The sequence below is a fragment of the Oncorhynchus masou genome, chromosome 31 (genome assembly GCF_036934945.1).
Source record: "Oncorhynchus masou masou isolate Uvic2021 chromosome 31, UVic_Omas_1.1, whole genome shotgun sequence".
In the NCBI taxonomy this organism is placed as follows: Eukaryota; Metazoa; Chordata; class Actinopteri; order Salmoniformes; family Salmonidae; genus Oncorhynchus; species Oncorhynchus masou.
This window is the reverse complement of record NC_088242.1, coordinates 50717770-50738284: the sequence shown is the minus strand read 5'-3', so window position 1 is coordinate 50738284 and position 20515 is coordinate 50717770. Positions and strand designations below refer to the sequence as shown.

The 20515-nt window shown below is 41.4% G+C and overlaps 1 protein-coding gene across 1 annotated transcript in view; it reads right to left on the bottom strand.

Moving 5' to 3' along the window:
- Positions 1-13999: 13999 nt before the first annotated feature.
- The window catches only part of LOC135524087 (contactin-1a-like), a 125139-nt gene continuing 118623 nt past the window's right edge, over positions 14000-20515 (bottom strand). The window contains exon 25 of the mRNA XM_064951289.1: positions 14000-20123. Within this exon, the coding sequence (XP_064807361.1) occupies positions 20044-20123 (80 nt within the window). The 3' untranslated portion in view covers positions 14000-20043. The remainder of the gene's footprint in view (positions 20124-20515) is intronic.

Genomic DNA, 20515 nt, shown 5'->3' with positions numbered 1-20515 from the left:
AGAGGACTGAAGCAGCTGACGAGGAAACACTTTGTCAGACAGTTAAGGAGGAGTCTCGTTCACTTCAAAGTAAACACAGACTAACCTAACCTGTGTGCCTCACAAGAGGTTCTGACATCTTCAAAACCCTCTTGCTCAGACTTGGATGAAGTCAGGTTGCCTTTTTTTTCTACGTTTTCCCTCTGATACTGTGCCAGGGCAACTGAAAGCCTATGAAAACAAAGTGTGATGTTGTTTTCATGTCTTTTAATTCAGCGATGTGTTGAAGGGGTTTAAAGGAGGATTATCTACTCTTCAGCATGAAGTAGAAAGCAGGAATTGTTTTTGTCCCTCTTGCCTTCCCCTTGGCAAGAGTACAGTGCAGTGCCCGACGCCAAGCTTCATGAACTAATACCCAGTGCACCTGGCACATTACCTTGGCTTATCTCTCCCTTCAACACATCCATAATGTAGTGTACTTTACTATACTGTACAGGCTGTCTGTACAGGCTGTCTTAGCTGTACACCTGTCTCTCTGCATCTAACGGCTCCCCTTTCCCTCACTTATTAGGACTTAATCCTCCTTCTGAACAGAGAGGCTGTCTGAGACTGGGTGCTGCTGATTGTAGCTGAACAAAATGATGATACAGTACAGATGAGACATTTCTTTGGATGGTATTTCACCTCATTTCATGTCATTCAACAGTGCTGACGCTGGTCACGAGGGCTTAGTTTGCGGGAGAGAATTGTCCCATAGACAAAACTCCTCAGCAGGCGGACCGGGCCACGTCTAGCCCTAAGGCTCATATCCACAAAGCATCTCAGAAAAGGTCCTAGGAATCCTGTTAAAACCTGTCTTAAAGACAGTTTGAGGTACCGCAAAGTATAGATAGGGATGACGCTCATTGGCATTGTTGAAAATGATGGGGGATAAGCAATCGCTATGAGGCTTCGCCAGCTGTGAAATTTATAGAGCTTCAGAAAACCCCAGCAAATGTGACTGTACATCAAATGTTGCAATGGTCAAATTGTGATCGAATTTTAGCATGACACGATCACTTTGCCTCCTCTTAATTCTTGCCTAATATGTTGGCCTTTAAAAAAACAACAACTGATATTTGGAATAATATACTATGCATAGGCTTTTACAGTATGAATCCTCATTTTGACGATATTACTGTTATATCAACAAACCTGTCATTCCCATTCAATAACTCGCTTTTGGCACAGTAGGCATCAAGTTGCTTGCAATTATTGTTGCATAAAAAGTTTGAACGGTCTATCATTAATCATCAAACACATAGGCCCTAGATGCTGTCAATTGCCCAACTTATAGGCATGCCCAATTTAGGGGTAGTTTGAAATGACATGATGTAGGTTAATGAAATAATTGAAAGAAAAAGATGGCTCGTGAAATCGTTGTCAAAAGCTCAAGATATAGTGGCCCATGTACTGTAGGTCTCCATTATATAGAAATATTAAAATATTCTGTCAACTCCAAAGCATACCACTGACTTGCTGCCTTTTTCTATAATCAACACACCTGCTGGTAACTTTTAACTGGTTAGGACAGCTCAGGAGCTCTCCTAAATATCTGTCTACTAGGTTGGTCTCATATGACTAAAGAGACTTCATGCATTGCATTTATTTTTTACCCATAAGAGTAAAATGTCTCTTTTCCTATCACTTATGACCAATTTTCTACTCTGAGACCCTTTTGTGGATACGGGCCCCTGATTACATACTCTTTGATGATAAGCAGCCAGCTGTGTGCGTGCATGTGTCCTGAATCAGGACTTTCCTAATCGTCCTGTAACAGCTGGACATTAGGCCACAGGATAACGTAAGAGTGTGTAGGTTTCTGTGACGGTAAGAGACCCACCAGGTCAATGACTAACAGGGGGTCTGGGGCTTTTAAACAGTCAACCACAGCAGCCATTTTGTGGGTGAATCAAGTCACTTACAAAGCGATCTACTCATCATAAAGATACAGAGCGCACTCAGTCTCACGAGAGCCCTTCTATGCGGTAGAGCCTTTCGTGACAGAAGGGTAAAATCATTGTGTGTGTGTGTGTGTGTGTGTGTTCCTGGCCCTATAAAGAAGTCCCTCGAAATGCATTTTCTCAACCTGTTCATCTCATCAACTGCCTGGCTTCTTTTGACTCATTGCTCACAGCGTGTTATGCCTTTGAACTGTGCGATGGTCTTAGACTTCTTCACCAGATTCTGCAGCCATGAGTGTTGAGCTCTGATCTGTTCTACGCCACCCGGGTTCAGTGGAGAGGCAGGTTCCAGGCTGCACTCATTACGGTGTGAAGAGCGCAGAGGTCTCCCTTGCTGTTCGAGCGAGTGGTATAATGCTGTGGTTGCTCCAGACATTGGGCGGAGGGCGCTCGGCCTCAGAGTACCTGACATCTGGGTCACTCGTCTGAGAGCAAATATGTTGTGCTTTGAGGTTCACTATCACAGACAGAATAAACACAGATGTGCACACACATAGGCTCACATGTTGATGAACCAGCGAAGTTTATTGTACATCAAAGTGGATTTAAAGTGTAGTTCTTAGTGGTCAACTAGTGTGATTCACCTAAGATCGGGACATAAGCTATACTCCAACCATCCACAGCTCAAACTAACTAACTAACTAACTAACTAACTAACTAACAACTCTTCAACTGCTTGAAAGAGCCTTTCAAAAATGCCACAGTTTTACCCAGCATAACTCTCTTCACGACCCCGGTGGCCTTTAGGGGAACAGCTTCCTGGTTGACATCCTCTGCCTAAAACAACACACCTCTAAATCTACTGCACCACCGAGGAGAGTCAACACACGCACACACATACACACACTATGCACCGCGGGGGAGGGAGACTGGATACAGAGTCAGCACACACATCGCCAAACACAACAGTGCGTGTTTCTGGCGGTGTGTGTGTGTCTGTGTGTGTCTCTGTGTCTGTGTGTGTGTCTCTGTGTCTCTGTGTCTCTCTCTCTCTCTGTGTGTGTGTGTGTGTGTGTGTGTGTGTGTGTGTGTGTGTGTGTGTGTGTGTGTGTGTGTGTGTGTGTGTGTGTGTGTGTGTGTGTGTGTGTGTGTGTGTGTGTGTGTGTGTGCTGCAAGTGCCCTCTCAGGACCTCGGTGGTGAGGTCCAGCTCCCTAGCCATACCCTCCGTGGTCCAGAAATCATCTCAATCTCTACTTATTTTAATGAGAAGGCCACAAGCGTCGAAGCTTTATAATTAGCCATTGTAAACAAGGAAAGAAATATTAAGAATTTCATTGCTCCAATAAACCTAAAGTTAAGCCACAAAAGCAGCATGTTAAAAGACCTGAATAATCATCTACTGAGACATACTTGAGGCATACTTTTTGATATCTCTGAAACAATAAAGACTTGATGAACCAACCGCATCTCACATATAGGTATGTATACAGGTCTACAGAGCTATAAAAACGCCATTATCTTGGCCTTCCCTACAGTACTACAATCTAAATAAAGCCACAAAGAAGTTTGTTCTAGTTGCTCCACTAAAAGTCAGTTGTGCGCATTAGTCAAAGGATACAGGAAGTAGGAAATACGGCCAGGAGCAAGAGTAAACAGTTACACCGTGCTTACTCTGCACGACTGACCACCGCAACCGAGCATGTCAGGTACAGAAAACACCCCCTAAATGGCGAACTTTAGTCTGGTAGAAGCAGACTGCAAGGGACTGACAGACAACACAGTTACGCTGTCTAGATAAGCAACCAGGGTCTGAACAGACACCAGAAAGACAATCCAAGTGTCCATCCGCAAAGTGCGTGACCAATGAAACCCCAGTGTCTTACAACACACAGAGGTGAAGACTATCTGATACTGTGTGTCTCTCGGCAAACTAATTGAATGAGATTGTTTCTCCTTTGTTTCTCCTCAAACATAGCGGGCGACATTGAGTTTGCTGTTGGGGAGGGAAAATCCAACTGAAAATCCTATTGCTTATCGGCAATCATCTTTTGTTTGGACTCAAGTCTCGCTTCCTCCCCCCAAAAATCAAATCAAATCAGCTGACACGAAAGTGTAGGTGATAAATCTATATTTCCTCTTGTCACAGCACAATCTATTTCTGTCATCTTTGTGCTCTAGGTCTAATCAGAATGGCCTTCACTCCCTCTCCCTCTCTTTCTCTTTCTCTCCCTCTTTCTCTCTCTCTCTCCCTCCTTCAGTCTCTCTCTTCTTCCTTTAGTCTCGTAACACTCTCTTCCTCCTACCCTACCTCCATCCATACCTCCCTCTTCTCTCTCCCTCCATTCTCTACCTCCTTCCAAACCTATCTCCCTCTCTCTCTCCCTCCCTCACTCCAGGCTAAGGTATCAATGAGACGAGCGACCAGCTACATCTCCAGTAGAATCAATCACAGCCAGGTGAAAAGGCCTGATTGTGCCTTGGGTTTCACTTTGTTTTAGTGAATGGCACCTCTCCAGAATACCATTACTGTGTCAGCAACACTCTAAACTATAGGCCCTTTCCACTTGAAAAGTCTAACGGAGTACCTACCGATCTCTTCCCATTGACAACAACACTGAAACGGTGAGCTACACTTCTAGCCATTACACATGTTATAACAATTACAATGAAAATATGTTACAAGTATACACAGAAGCAATTTCAAACTGTGCAGTAGTGGTGGTAGCCGTTTGTCCTTGGTCCCTAAGGCTTAGGACATCAACGGAGGCGCACTATAGGCCCACAAAGTGTGTTAAATCTCACAGAGTTTTCAACTCCTTATCTACTCACAGAGAAGGATCCTTTGTAAAGGCAGGAGTGACTCGGCCTGCTCATCTTGCTTAAATTATTCCTCTTCAATTATTCATCCTGCTAACTGACGTCATCCTCTGTGTGAGGCCAGAGTGAAGACTTTCAGCTGCACCTCCGAAATCAACCAGCTGACTCACAGCACGCTGCAGAACCCACAGTGCCACAGCTCACAACTAGATAACTAATTGGTAGTTACAGTCTTGTCCTATCGCTGCAATTCCCGTATGGACTCGGGACAGGCGAAGGTCGAGAGCCATGCGTCCTCCGAAACACGACCCTGCCGAGCCGCACTGCTTCTTGACACACTGCTTGTTTAACCCGGAAGCCAGCGTCCTATTGAATCTTAGGAATCGACTCTTGACGCTCAGAAAATGGGAGTCGAGGAATCGAGGAATCAATTATTTTGAAGTTGATTCTCCACCACGACATCATCGACATTAAACAGTTGCAGAAAGGCAAGCGACAGCAGCGAAGTCCTGTATGGCAATACTTTGAGACGTTAAATGAGAAGGTGGTGAAATAAACATTTTGTAAGGTGGAAGTGAGGTACAGTAATGGGAGGACAGGTGCAATGTTTAACCATCTGAGAGGGACACACCGTGAGACCCAAACCATTGCTGGCATCAGCACAAATGCAGACAAAAAAAAACGTCAAGTCAGAGTAGCTAGCTTGTCTAAATACTTCAGCTGGCATGCCGGCTGGCAAGGTTGGTCGTCTTTAGAAAAGTAAGCAATAACTAAATGCCCAGAATACGACTCACGTTCCTTTCAATATTTGACCCAGATTTTAGCAGAGATGCAGAGAACCATATTTAGTTTTTTTCACCACTGGTCAAGAGGACAGCTCAAAACATATTTAGATAAGCAGTAAAATATAGATATTGTTTTTACATAGAATTAGGCATAATGATTATGGATCTACATTGCAGTGAAAAAGCTTTCTCCAACCTAGGTGGAAGTCCATTTTGAAGTCCATTTTGGAACAAAGGGTTCTCTGACATGGGCAAGCCAAAGCATTGTTAGTGTGTTAAATATAATAGGTCTGATGATCAATACTGACTGAATCCCCTCAGTCACAAATGATGTGCTCTGGAAAAGCCCAAGTATGCCACTCAGGTAAAAGATGTAATCATCGGTAGAGTTAGAATGTTGCAGTGGCTTACCTCTGGTACCAGGCCATGCTCCTCCTGGTCCTGTAGTTCGTCCAGTGCATCAGTTGGACCTTGTTCAGATAGCTGGGACAGGCAGACTCCAGAAGCTCCCGAGTCACTCTGTAAACATTATCATAACAAACCAAATAAAACAGTGAAGAGAAATAGCCTAATAGTGTACGTTGCTGGATAATGGGATATAGTGTTATAGATGCCATCTCATGTGTCCATCTCAAACACAGTAGGCATTAACTATCTTGACATTAAGTAATTGTATCACATCAAAAGCAATACTTGGTGTTGGGTTTAATATGATACAAGTTCTCACCTTGTAATACCCAATAACCTGTTTGGCTATGTTGTTGATGTTCAGCTTGTATTGGTGCAACTTTCGCTGGTATCTCAGAGCAGTCAGCTGCGCCTCGCTTTGGAGGGATGACACCTGGGCCAGTAGGGACTGCTCTCTCCTGACCCACCTGAGCCGCTGCATCCGGGCTTCATGCTCCAAGGTAACGCTCCGTTCCTGGAGCGCATCGTTCAGCATGCGAAGCGCATCTAAACAGCAATGGTCTCCCTGGGCGATGTCTGTCTGCAAGAGAAGTCTGCATCCTTTCTTACAGACACCCACATCTCTGTGGTCAAAGTTGGAGTCATCGTTTACCAGACACAAACCATTATCCATCTTGCTTGTTTTCAAAACCTCTCCGCTACTTTCTCCGTCCTTGCACAAATTGGTCAGTTGGCGCCGCAGATAAAGATTTATCTTCCTCGCTGGTCCAGAGTCCGGTTGATCAGTTTCATATACAGCCTCTCTGCAGTGGCAATATAAAAAAGTTAGTAGAAGTTTGGCCAGGTGTAGAGTGAACTGATGTATAGGAACGTTGCGCTTCAGGTGAAAATGCGATGTCAACGTTTGCCGAGCCTCCGTCCCATCGATGTCGACGTCCCTTACTAACTGTAATTGAACTGGATAACTTTTTACCCCCCACTTGTTGCTGGAGTTGTAGACCAACTAGTCTACTCACCCTTGTCTATTCCCAATATGATGATAGAGACAGAAAATATGCGTCATGGGTAAGTTCCCTAACCATAATAGTAACAAAAACATTGGTGGTATGCTAGTACTGAATACATTTTAAACCGAGGACATCACAGACATTTCCATTGTTTTCAACAGAACCACCAGAGGTCACTCAAGCCTTCAGATAACACGATACAACGACGTCATTGATTTTCAGACTATTGGATTTCCGCAACAACAAAACCCGTTGCCTCCATTTTCACACCATACATTTTTTTCTTCTTCAAAATAAGAATAAATGATGTATTCTAATTTATTGTCCATGCTCTACGAAATAGGCTGCAATGTAGCATGTGGCTCTATGATGACTAACCATCACAAAAAGTGGTCTTTTGGGAACTCCTTCTATACAGCTAAACTCTGTAATATAATATCTTTGTAGAGATCACTACGTGAGCCTGATCCCGTGGCCTACAGCCCAGTGTCCATCCACCATCTAACTGTCTAACCGAGCATGACAGAGTACAGGCATCTCTCAGAGAGAAAGCATCATGTTTTAGGGCTCTGTGTCTGGTATGGAGTACACAAAAACAAAGTGACATCACTCGGGCTGTGTGTTGTATGACATATCAGAGAGAGAGAGAGAGAGCAGGAGGCTGGCAGGTGTAGATTTACAAAGCCAATAGTTCTCAGCCCTAGGAGGTTTGCACCTATCTGGAAGAAACACATACAGTATACTAGTCTAGGCCATATGTCTCTGACATACTAAAAGTGTTTACTGCTGACAACAGTCTTGGTGAAACACAGCCTCCAGTAGTACTCTGTCTAGTGTCACATCACACTTCATAAACAGTATGTTGATTCCAGATCGATCAAGCTGTTCTGTGAGGAAAGAGTGAATAGTCCTCCTCATTAATAATATTTTTTTAAAGTAATTAACAAATCCTCCTTGTCAATAAATGAAACCAAGACAGATACATTTTCTAGTGAGACAATCAAGGTTTGTTTTTACATCACAGTTGAAGTAACTACCCACTGGGCACCGATGTCAATTAAATGTCTATCCCACATTGGTTCAACCAGTGTCTGCCCAGTGGGTACACTTTTTGGACTCTGGTTCTTTCAGATGGAATTTACAGATTAAACTCAGTAGGCGGTATCTATAAATCTGACAATCTGATTTCCCTTAGGACCTTAGGAGATGTAGCAACAAATGATGTCAACAAGAACAGCAAAACAACAAAAACCACCTGGGACGAGGCCTATCACCTATCACAGAGAAGCCATATGTTCTGGCTGATAAGCCAATTGATGTGAGACACATTCAGGGAAAAGTTATCTCCCTCTTTTTCCCAGAATCTTCCTCTATATGTTCATGTGTGTAGAAGTAACTATTGAAGCCCTTCGGATTAGCAGGAAGTGTGGATGGATTCCCTTATCTCAATTTGAATCTAAATCTAACTGATAAATAGGCTCTGACCTTAATCCCCACAAACAAAGGGGAAATAGATAGTTTTGACTTATCTGAAATCATTGTTGGATACAAACTGGAAAAGAAAACTCAGACTGTTTCTGGTTCTGGCATAAAATAAATAGTATCCTAAGAGAGCTGGTGTTGTCTGTAATGGAGAACAGAGTTGTAACACTATCTCTGATCTCTAATCAGCTCTACTCTCTGCCAATGAAAAGGGATATTATTCACCTGAGATGTTATCACAGAAATAGTCAATCATTAGATAGGACGAATGCCTAGTGTGTTAAAATCAATTGTATATGTTTTATTTTGACATATTTTAATAATTGACTCTTAAAAGTTAAAGTCTAGGTATCTTATTTCAATTAAATAAACCAAATATTGAAACAAATTGGCATTACACATCTCATTATTAATATTCTCATTATGATTCACGCTTCCCGTCCAAACCACCCTAATGTATCCACAAATGTGTTGTTTAACTCAATGAAGTTACTGAATGATGATTTGGAAAACACTAAAATATTTTTTTGTACAAATTGTACTACTATTAAAACTCTGATTAAATGTTTTCTCTCTAAACAAGTGTATTATTTATCTTTAAGCTCCCTTACTGGTATTTCTACAAATGTTTATAGATCTAACTTTATTAGATTACATATATAACTTTTTCTAAATCACAAAATATTTGATACATTTACCTCAATATCTTTTGGTTCCAGTGACTTAAAAAGTTGAGATGAGACAGATTACATTTTTATTTGAGAAAGAGCAGTGGGGGAGGTGGTGGTGGTGGTGGGGGGGGGGGTGAAACCATTCACTTGATAGCAGTGAGTTCAAGCAGTTGAAATGAGCATTTTAGAATGTCATGTTTTCACATAGGGGGCGGGGCGGCAGATGGGGTCTTCCTGTGGCATACATCTATAAATCAAATCAAATCGGATTTGTCTCATGAGACGAATACAACAGGTGCAGACCTTACAGTGAAATGCTTACTTACAAGCCCTTAACCAATAATGCCGTTTAAGAAAAAAAGTGTTCAGAAAGTATTTACTAAGTTAAACTGAAGTAAAAAAAATTAATAATTATAATTCAAGAGTAACAATAAAATAACAGTAGCGAGGCGATATTACAGGGGGTACTGGTACAGAGACCATGTTGCGGGCACCAGTTAGTCGAGGTAATTGAGGTAATCATTTATATAGGTAGAGGTCACGGACGTGCTACCTGCTGTTTTCAACTCTCTAGAGACAGCAGGAGCGGTAGAGATACTCTCAATGATTGACTATGAAAAGCCAACTGACATTTACTCCCGAGGTGCTGACTTGTTGCACCCTCGACAACTACTGTGATTATTATTATTTGACCCTGCCGGTCATCTATGAACATTCGAACATCTCGGCCATGTTCTGTTATAATCTCCACCTGGCACAGCCAGAAGAGGACAGAGGTATGGTATCTTGGGCTGTGTGATATAAGAAGTGCTTTTTAAATACATTTGATTAATAAACAGTGAGTAGCAGCAGAGTAAAAATTGTGGATGGGGACAATGCAAATAGTCTGGGTAGCCATTTCATTAGCTGTTCAGGAGTCTTATGGCTTGGAGCAGTTTCCGTACCAGGCAGTGATGCAACCAGTCAGGATGATCTCGATGGGACAGCTGTATAACATTTTGAGGATTTGAGGACCCACGCCAAGTCTTTCCAGTCTCCTGAGGGGGAATAGGTGTTGTTGTGCACTCTTCACGACTGTCTTGGTGTGTTTGGACCATGATAGTTTGTTGGTGATATGGACACTAAAGAACTTAAAGGAGAGTCATACAAGCCACAGTGTCTCGCACCCACTGTGAAATTTGGTAGAGGATCAGTGATGATCTGCGGGCGCTTCAGCAAGGTTGGAATTGGGCAGATCTGTTTTTGTGAAGGGTGCACGAATCAAATCAAATCAAATTTGATTTGTCACATACACATGGTTAGCAGATGTTAATGCGAGTGTAGCGAAATGCTTGTGCTTCTAGTTCCGACAATGCAGTAATAACCAACAAGTAATCTAACTAACAATTCCAAAACTACTGTCTTATACACACAAGTGTAAGGGGATAAAGAATATGTACATAGAGATATATGAATGAGTGATGGTACAGAGTAGCATAGGCAAGATACAGTAGATGGTATCGAGTACAGTATATACATATGAGATGAGTATGTAAACAAAGTGGCATAGTTAAAGTGGCTGGTGATACATGTATTACATAAAGATGCAGTAGATGATATAGAGTACAGTATATACGTATACATATGAGATGAATAATGTAGGGTATGTAAACATTATATTAGGTAGCATTGTTTAAAGTGGCTAGTGATATATTTTACATCATTTCCCATCAATTCCCATTATTAAAGTGGCTGGAGTTGAGTCAGTGTGTTGGCAGCAGCCACTCAATGTTAGTGGTGATGGCCTTGAGATAGAAGCTGTTTTTTAGTCTCTCGGTCCCAGCTTTGATGCACCTGTACTGACCTCGCCTTCTGGATGATAGCGGGGTGAACAGGCAGTGGCTCGGGTGGTTGTTGTCCTTGATGATCTTTATGGCCTTCCTGTAACATCGGGTGGTGTAGGTATCCTGGAGGGCAGGTAGTTTGCCCCCGGTGATACGTTGTGCAGACCTCACTACCCTCTGGAGAGCCTTACGGTTGTGGGCGGAGCAGTTGCCGTACCAGGCGGTGATACAGCCCGCCAGGATGCTCTCGATTGTGCATCTGTAGAAGTTTGTGAGTGCTTTTGGTGACAAGCCAAATTTCGTCAGCCTCCTGAGGTTGAAGAGGCGCTGCTGCGCCTTCTTCACGATGCTGTCTGTGTGGGTGGACCAATTCAGTTTGTCTGTGATGTGTATGCCGAGGAACTTAAAACTTACTAACCTCTCCACTACTGTTCCATCGATGTGGATAGGGGGGTGTTCCCTCTGCTGTTTCCTGAAGTCCACAATCATCTCCTTAGTTTTGTTGACGTTGAGTGTGAGGTTATTGTCCTGACACCACAGTCCGAGGGCCCTCACCTCCTCCCTGTAGGCCGTCTCGTCGTTGTTGGTAATCAAGCCTACCACTGTTGTGTCGTCCGCAAACTTGATGATTGAGTTGGAGGCGTGCGTGGCCACGCAGTTGTGGGTGAACAGGGAGTACAGGAGAGGGCTCAGAACACACCCGTGTGGGGCCCCAGTGTTGAGGATCAGCGGGGTGGAGATGTTGTTGCCTACCCTCACCACCTGGGGGCGGCCCGTCAGGAAGTCCAGTACCCAGTTGCACAGGGCGGGGTCGAGACCCAGAATCAAGCCATGTACAAGGTTGTCCTGGAATAAAGCTTGCTTCCTTCTGCTCTGACAATGTTCTCCAACTCTGAGGATTGTTTTTTTACAGCAGGACAATGTTCCATGCCACACAGCCAGTTCAATTCACAGCCAGGTGTGGATGGAGGACCACCAGATCAAGACCCTGTCATGGCCAGCCCAATCTCCAGACCTGAACCCCATTGAAAAACTCTGGAATATGATCAAGAGGAAGATGGATGGTCACAAGCCATCAAACAAAGCTGAGCTGCTTGATTTTTGTGCCAGGAGTGCCATGGGGTGGCAGGGTAGCCTAGTGGTTAGAGCGTTGGACTAGTAACTGGAAGGTTGCAAGTTCAAATCCCAGAGCTAACAATGTACAATGCTTTTGTTCTGCTTCTGAACTGGCAGTTAACCCACAATTCCTTGGCTGTCATTGAAAGTAAGAATTTGTTCTTAACTGACTTACCTAGTTAAATAAAGGTAAAAAATGAAATCACCCAACATCAATGTGAAAGACTGGTGGAGAGCATGCCAAGGTGCATGAAAGCTGTGATTGAAAAACAGGGTTATTCCACCAAATATTGATTTCTGAACTCTTAAAACATTATTATTCTGTTGTTTAAAATTGAATATGAACTTATTTTCTTTGCATTATTCAAGGTCTGACAACACTGCATCTTTTTTGATACTTTGACCAGTTGTCATTTTCTGCAAATAAATCAGAGAAACTGATCATTTTGCAGTGGTCTCTTAATTTTTTTCCAGCGCTGTATATTATGCTCAGTCAGCTGTGCCTCAAAGGTAACGCAACGCATGACATATTAACTGTGGTAATCATATACCAAAATGTTGTAAATATAATTTCTAAATGGTCTGAGAAGAACAACATTGGCAGGGCAATTCAAGCATAGTGATAAGGTATTGGGCCTATAGCCTACTGCACAAACCTCATTGCTACAGTACTGTGTTTAATTGGTTAATGTTGCATAGGCTTACGTTATGTCATGTTTAAAACAAACCTGAGCGGTAAATCTCTGCTTGCTTTCAGACTCAGAAAGTGATCTTGACTCAGAAAAGTTTGGAGACCACTGATATAGGGGAAACATGGGAATTACATGCTTTCACAATTAGACCGTATAGGCCTACTTTTCCATGACAATATCCTAAATACAAATCTTAACCTGAAACCCTGGTAAAAAGGGTCTACCAGAGCTATGTTACTGAGGAAGAACTGCATTGATCAGAGAGCTTTATGAATGAGAAAAATCTAATGCATTCCAACGTTCGGTGCAAAGTCCATACATCAGCAGTTCTTGAGTCAACCAACTCTGGCCCTCAGTGGTAAAGTCCCCACTAGGAGATGTAGGAATTAAAAGTTTTTCAAAAAAGCTTTTTTTCTAACACATTCTACAATTCAGTAGGAATTAGGAAACATATCTTAGGTTCTGATCACCTGTTTTCCTGCACTCTGCCAAAGGGCATCCTCGTCCAGAGGTGCACACTGTTATTGACTGTTGTGACACCATTGGGGAAGTCCACTTTGCCTAATATTCAATTATGTTTATTATTGTCTTTGTATTGGTAAATGTTAATACTCATGGCCTACATATTTACTGGAAATACATACAAATTATTCCTGTTCACAATGCAATGTTTATATTTGAGATACTTAACTGTTGTGAGGTTTGAGTATAATTTACCCCTGTTATTGGACCAAATTATATTGTCCAGAGAAAAAATAGGCAAGTTCAATCTAATGGAGTCTGTTTTAGCAGCCTGGTCTCATAGACTAGACATAACATAATACATGTAAAACCCGGGACAATCAAGTTAGTATAATATGTTATGTTTGATATGGTTACACAAGACAGAAGATTACTTAAGTCAAAAACTAAAGGAGGGTGTTTGTTCAGGGTGTATGGATGGGTGTATAACATGAACATCTAGCAACCCAAAGGTTGTGTGTTCAAATCTGATCACGGGCAACTTTAGCGAATTAGAAACTTTCCAACGACTTACTACCCCAGAGTCCAGGTGGTTTTAGGCTGTGGAACAGCTACTTTAGACCTTAATGCACAACTCCGCTTTCTGCAATTTCATTTAGCTCTTCAAGGATCTTATGTTTATTCAGCTGAGACTTTTTGCTTTTGTGTACATAGAGTTTAGTCTTTTCTTCATTTATTCACTGTACATTCTGTACTTCAGTCGGCCTATGGACATTCAAGACAATATATAAAAGAGACAAGTCACCTTAAATGGATAGTTAACTAAACTTTTATTGTTCCTTTTATGTCCAGCCAATTGGAGAGTCCAGTTTCAGCCCTCTCAACATGTGCGATTCAGACTCAGTACAGTATGAATACAGCACTGAACATACAGCCAAACAGTGCTGCTGTATCAACGGTGATGTCATCAAAGCCCAACCCATCTTACAGTAATGCATGAGACTGAGCGCAGGACTGACCAGTAGGGCCTATTGAACTTGAATGAGTGAGATTCCTTTAGTCAGTTTAGTTTTTTTTCTGGAAGACCTTAACCTCCATTAGGATGGAAAAAAATCCAGACATTTTTCCCAAATTCTCAGGTGAATCCTCCAACTGGATTTCTTGGAAAATTTGGGAATTTTGGGAATCCTCCATTTGGGATTTCTGGAAACGCTGGGAATTTTGGGAAAGTTTCGAAACATTAGCAACCCTGCCCTCCATAGACTTCCCCTTGAGATGACTCTCTTGCTAATGCACATGTTAGGCTTATCTATAGAATGTGCAGTATGCACACATAACACACAGTCTCTGACATAAAGAGATGTCACTCATAATGGAATTCATGTGTATTATTATTTGCCACAAAGGCATGTTGAGTTCATATGAAGCTGATAGGAAGTTGCCTGTATGTATGATGCGTTGACTCATTGCAATGTACGGATGGAGCTTCTTTACCATATAGGCCTATAATCACTTTCCAATGTCATGCATGTTAGGATGTAGTAATAGCAACTTTCCTTCCAAATATCAAAGTTCAAGGCATTCATGCATTTGGCAACTCTTTCAATGACTTGTCGCATGAGGGGAAACTGGGGAAAGCACTTTGGTAGGTGTTTTGTTGACATAGTCACAATGTATGCAGAGGCATAGCTCTGGTCCAGGGCGCTGCTTGAGCCTTGCGTAGCAAGCCACTTGAACACCCTGGACCAGAGCTAGTAAAAGCATGGCTAGCATCACACCGAACATGTATTCAGGGAGAAATAGAAAAAGAAAATCTGCATTTTTATACTTCTTGCGGGAAATAACAGTAATACATCTCTACTGTTTAACCAGTGGCGGGTCATAATGATGAACAACAACACCAATTGATAATGCATACTCTATATATCTCTGATGACATCATAACTCTCATGTTGTTCATAAAAAAAAGACAAATGAATGTCGCAAACATAGTAGGACCAATGAATGAGCTTTGGAGAACTATGATACAAGTATTGAAAGTTTGTGTTGCTTATCTTGAGTTGCACCAGTTTATGGACCATGACACACAATAGTAGTATAACTGTTATAGGAGCTAGGCAGGTTGTGTTACGTGTAATACAATTTAAATAGCCATTCAAGATTCAAACAGACATTGCACGCTTACTTACTGAGTGAGAGTCACTGCGTCACTGTTGATAGTGACACTCACACTTCAGACAATGATTAAAAAGGGGCTGAAACATAAAAAATAAAACATGAAAATAAAAACGAAATAAATGAGACATTAGAAAGATGAAACTAAATGCGAAACATTCTTTACAAAGCACCAGCATGTAGTCTACCACTAAGGTCTGATACAGTCAAAACAAAGCCTTTTTGTGCTCACTGTCCTCTTTCATGGGATATTCAAACCACATAAATAGGATCCTTAGAAGGGAAAACACCCATTCTATATTTCTATTTATATGATTCCAAACTCAGTTTGGTTCCTCCAAGTGTACCTGCTTACAACACTGGACACATGTTATGGCAAAGCGATGGTCAGGGGACAGTTAGTTGTCCTGACAAGCAAACCAAATACACTACTGTCACACATTGTTTATGTCATGTTATACAACCGGTGGGTCTAGTCCTGAATGCTGATTGGTTAAAAAACGCATTTTAGCCGGTGTCTATTCAACAAGTTACCACCAGCTAAGTCTATGACGTTAAAATGCCTATTTACTCTGTTCCACCTGACTGCGCAATCCACTGTTTTATCAGCCCAGTCAGGCAACTAGGCATATGTCGAGGGTGACTACTTCACAGGAGAGCTGTTTGAACTTTTTTATTTATCAAAATGCGTTCATTGTTCATTCTCGAACATGTGAACTTTCATGTGCCTTAATAACAAACTTGTATGCCAAAGTATTCACCCCCATGGCATTTTTCCTGTTTTGTTGCATTACAATCTGGAAATAAAATGGATTTTGCGGGGGTTTGTATCATTTGATTTACACAACTGCCTACCATTTTGAAGATGCAAAATATTTTTTATTGTGAAACAAACAAGAAATAAGACAAAAAAACAGAAAACTTGAGCATGCATAATTATTCACCCCCCCCGAAAGTCAATACTTTGTGGAGCCACCTTTTGCAGCAATTACAGCTGCAAGTCTCTTGGGGTATGTCTCTATTAGCATGGCACATCTAGCCACTGGGATTTTTGCCCATTCTACAAGGCAAAACTGCTCCAGCTCCTTCGAGTTGGATGGGTCCCACTGGTGTACAGCAATCTTTAAGTCGTACCACAGATTCTCAATTGAATTGAGGTCTGGGCTTTGACAAGGCCATTCCAAGACTTTTAAATGTTTCCCCTTAAACCACTCGAGTGTTGTTTTAGCAGTATGCTTAGGGCCATTGTCCTGCTGGAAGGTGAACGTCCGTCCCAGGCTCAAATCTCTGGGAGACTGAAACAGTTTTCCCTCAAGAATTTCCCTGTATTTAGTGCAATCCATCATTCATTCAATTCTGACCAGTTTCCCAGTCCCTGCCGATGAAAAACATCCCCATAGCATAATGCTGCCACCACCATGCTTCACTGTGTGGATGGTGTTCTTGGGTTGATGAGAGGTGTACCAGAGTACCTTCTTCCATACGTTTGGGGAGTCTCCCACATGCCCTTTGGCGAACACCAAATGTGTTTGCTTATTTCTTTCTTTAAGCAATGTTTTTTTTCTGGCCACTCTTCTGTAAAGCCCAGTTCTGTGTACGGCTTAAAGTGGTCCTATGGACAGATACTCCAATCTCAGCTGTGGAACTTTGCAGCTCCTTCGGGGTTACCTTTGGTCTCTTTATTGCCTCTCTGATTAATGCCCTCCTTGCCTGGTCTGTGAGTTTTGGTGGGTGGCCCTCTCTTGGCAGGTTTGTTGTGGTGTCATATTCTTTAAAACATTTTAATAATGCATTTAATGGTGATCTGTGGAATGTTCAAAGTTTCTGATATTTTTTTATAACTCAACCCTTATCTGTACTTCTCCACAACATTGTCCATGACCTGTTTGGAGAGCTCCTTGGTCTTCATGGTGCCACTTGCTTAGTGGTGTTGCAGACTCTGGGGCCTTTCAGAACAGGTGTATATATACTGAGATCATGTGACAGATTATGTGAAACTTAGATTTCACACAGGTGGACATTATTTAACTAATTATGTGACTTCTGAAGGTCATTGGTTGCACCAGATCTTATTTAGGGGCTTCATGGTAAAGGGGTGAATACATATGCATGCACCATTTTTCCATTTTTTATTTTATATCATTTTTTGAAACAAGTAATTTTTTCATTTCTCTTCACCAATTTGGACTATTTAATAAATACTATTAAATAAAAATTAATTTAAATTACAAGTTGTAATGCAGAAAAATAGGAAAAACGCTAAGGGGGATGAGTACTTTTGCAAGGCTCTAGACAAATAAAATTGTTAAATTACGAGCACAGTTGGTTAAAAAGACAGCAACCTTCCCGCTAGTCATGATTGGCTGAGATAATGAGTGGGCTGGACATGCCAAGAGATGAGTTTGGATTTGTCTGCCATATAGCATATGTCTATTTGAGCTGGTCATTATGTCTAGGTAATCCAATCTAACGCTGCTTTTTTATTTTATTTATCGTGTAGTAACACTTAACAAAAGACTACTATGCAAGTATCCATTTCAATAGAACGTCACTGCAGCAACTGTTTCAGAGCACTCTTGTCTGAGTGTGCCAGAGTGCAGAATAACGGCAGTTGAATATGTCAGTAAACGTTGGCAAAAAAGCGTATCTACAAAATGGAAACAACACAGGATGTCTTATTTAATGAACGGGGTTGCAATCAGCCATGAAGCATTCGTCCATGTATATGGGTAAGAGTCTAGCTACAGTTTCAGATATTATACGTTTATAATTTTGTCAGAAAGTTGTTTTCATTGCAAGCTAAAGATTGCTGTTAGCTAGCTAGCTGACATTAGATGGCAGGCTCGCTAGCTAATATTATGTTTATGATCTGTGTGTAGTAACTTTAATGTTATATCAGAATGCCATTTCGCATTGCTAGTTATAGCCTAATGTTAGCAAGCTAACTAGCTAACACTGAACCTATTTGGATCACTTTAGCTAGCACTCTATGGATTTGGATTATGGTTCATTGTTTAGCCCCACCCATTTTAAGAGGGTGTGAACAATGCTGAATGGGTGTAGACATAGAAGAGCTCTCCAGTAGGTACCAAAACATTCAAAAGGCAATTTTCTCAAAAGTGAGTTTAAGTTTATCAACTTTCAAAGCAGAATTACTTTCCCATTGTTCCTCAAATGCAGTGTATGAAATACCATTTTGTAGCTCTGAGTCTCCACTTTTATCCAATGTAAAAAAAAAAACACAATTTCAAATTTTGCGGCACGAGACCGATTTAAGCCGGTCAGTCACAATTTATAAACTTGATCTCCACTATAAAAAGCATCTAGACATTATCTCACATTTCTTTAAGACTAACATTTAGTTTTCAACAGCGGATTTTTGTATAAACCTTGCAGTCGGTCCCTCAGGTATTTGCAACATTGTTACAATATTAAAATTCGATCTCCAGCTGTCCCATAGCAAAGAACATGCCGGGAGTCCAAGACAGATGAGACAGACAGGCAGGCAGCTTTTCTCAGCCAGTCGAAATCATGAATCCGCATCCTTTTTATGGATATATACAAACTACAGGTCTGATATGTTTTCAAGCTAATTTCTCATTCCCACAGTTCATCAATACATTCAACTTTTACATACACAGATATGCATGTGCTAAAAATGCTCGCATCACTCTGGCTGAGAAGTTTCTCTTGTTTTGTCAGGAAACTCTCTCTGATAACAATGGCTACATGCAAACACTTGTAAACGGGGTCTATTCGCTTTCGAGAACGTTACGAGTTGGAAATAAGCATGTTTTTGTGAGATAAAAATCTATGTTTCTCTGAACAAAGAAGTTACAGCGTTACTAGTAAGCTATATGTACTGGCTATATGTACTTATTAGATAGCAAAACCATATACATTGCATATATTATATTAGTATTACATGAATTGCTCTTTTGTCTGAGGATGTTCGATAAGAGAAATCTTAGGATGCCGGGGACCATGAGTAGAGATTTGATTTGACTGTATCTCTGTAAAGGGGATGGTGGAATTCATCTTGAAAAAAGAAAAGAAAAAGGGAGAGGAAAAAGTCACTGAAATGCATATAAAACACAAAGACATTTTCAGAAACTCATACACTTATCCTTCACAACTATATTACCTGCTAAGCTTATATATACACTATATATGGAATGCTATGTTGTAACTATTGTCCATAATGCCATACATCAAATGAAACACACACTTTGAAGCTACTGTACCTTCATGAATGAACAAGAAAGGCCTGTAATCACAATATTTTTTTAAAACAGTTACCTGCCATCTTGGTGCAGTACCTATGCACTAACACCTCAGCCAGTCAAGAGCCAGTCATGGCATTGTGAAAGATAAGTGTAACCATTCACATATAAGGCATATTGAAAAAGTTGAAACACCCCCTTTAGACGCTCCTCCTTCAACGGTAATGTAGGTTTAAAATAAGAGAGATCCCAGATATCTTCTCTGTCCAAATTTTGTATTGTGTCTTTTTCCCTCCACAAACAGAGCCGTAATTCCTCGAAACGGGGAATATGTTTTTTTTTTGGCCTGCAAGGTGAAACCAAAGGTTATGAAACCAAAGTTGTCATAGATAGGCGTCAACTTCACAGAGTCTCCTTCACTGGACTGGACAGTGAAGACAGAGAAAGATGGCGCTACATTCAGAGGCCCATCAGACAGAGCAGAGCCACCAGGAGCAGGTAGGCCAAGCTGAGGGACTTGGCAGCCATGACGCCTCCACCTGGAGGGAGACAAACAGAGGCACAATGGTGACATTTCAATTACAGTTTGGGTAGTGTTCTAACCTATCAACCAAGCCATGTATATTTGGTCTGTTCTGTTAGGGATCCTGTGTATGGTTTCACAATAGGAACATATTACATACGCACTATCCAATGTGTTTGAGCAGGTAGTGGATATCAAATCATATGCTTAGAAAATGGTAAAAAGAGTGAGTGCACACTGCAATTTATGCTCCAATGTTGTTAATTGGCGACAAAAGTTTCGACCACTTTCCTTCGTGGTTTTATGATATCATGCCGTGAGTGTCCCCTCTCCCTACCACCTGTGTAACATGGTGTGACATGTTCTCAATAAGCCAAAGATTGGATCTCGAATTTGTACGGCAAGACA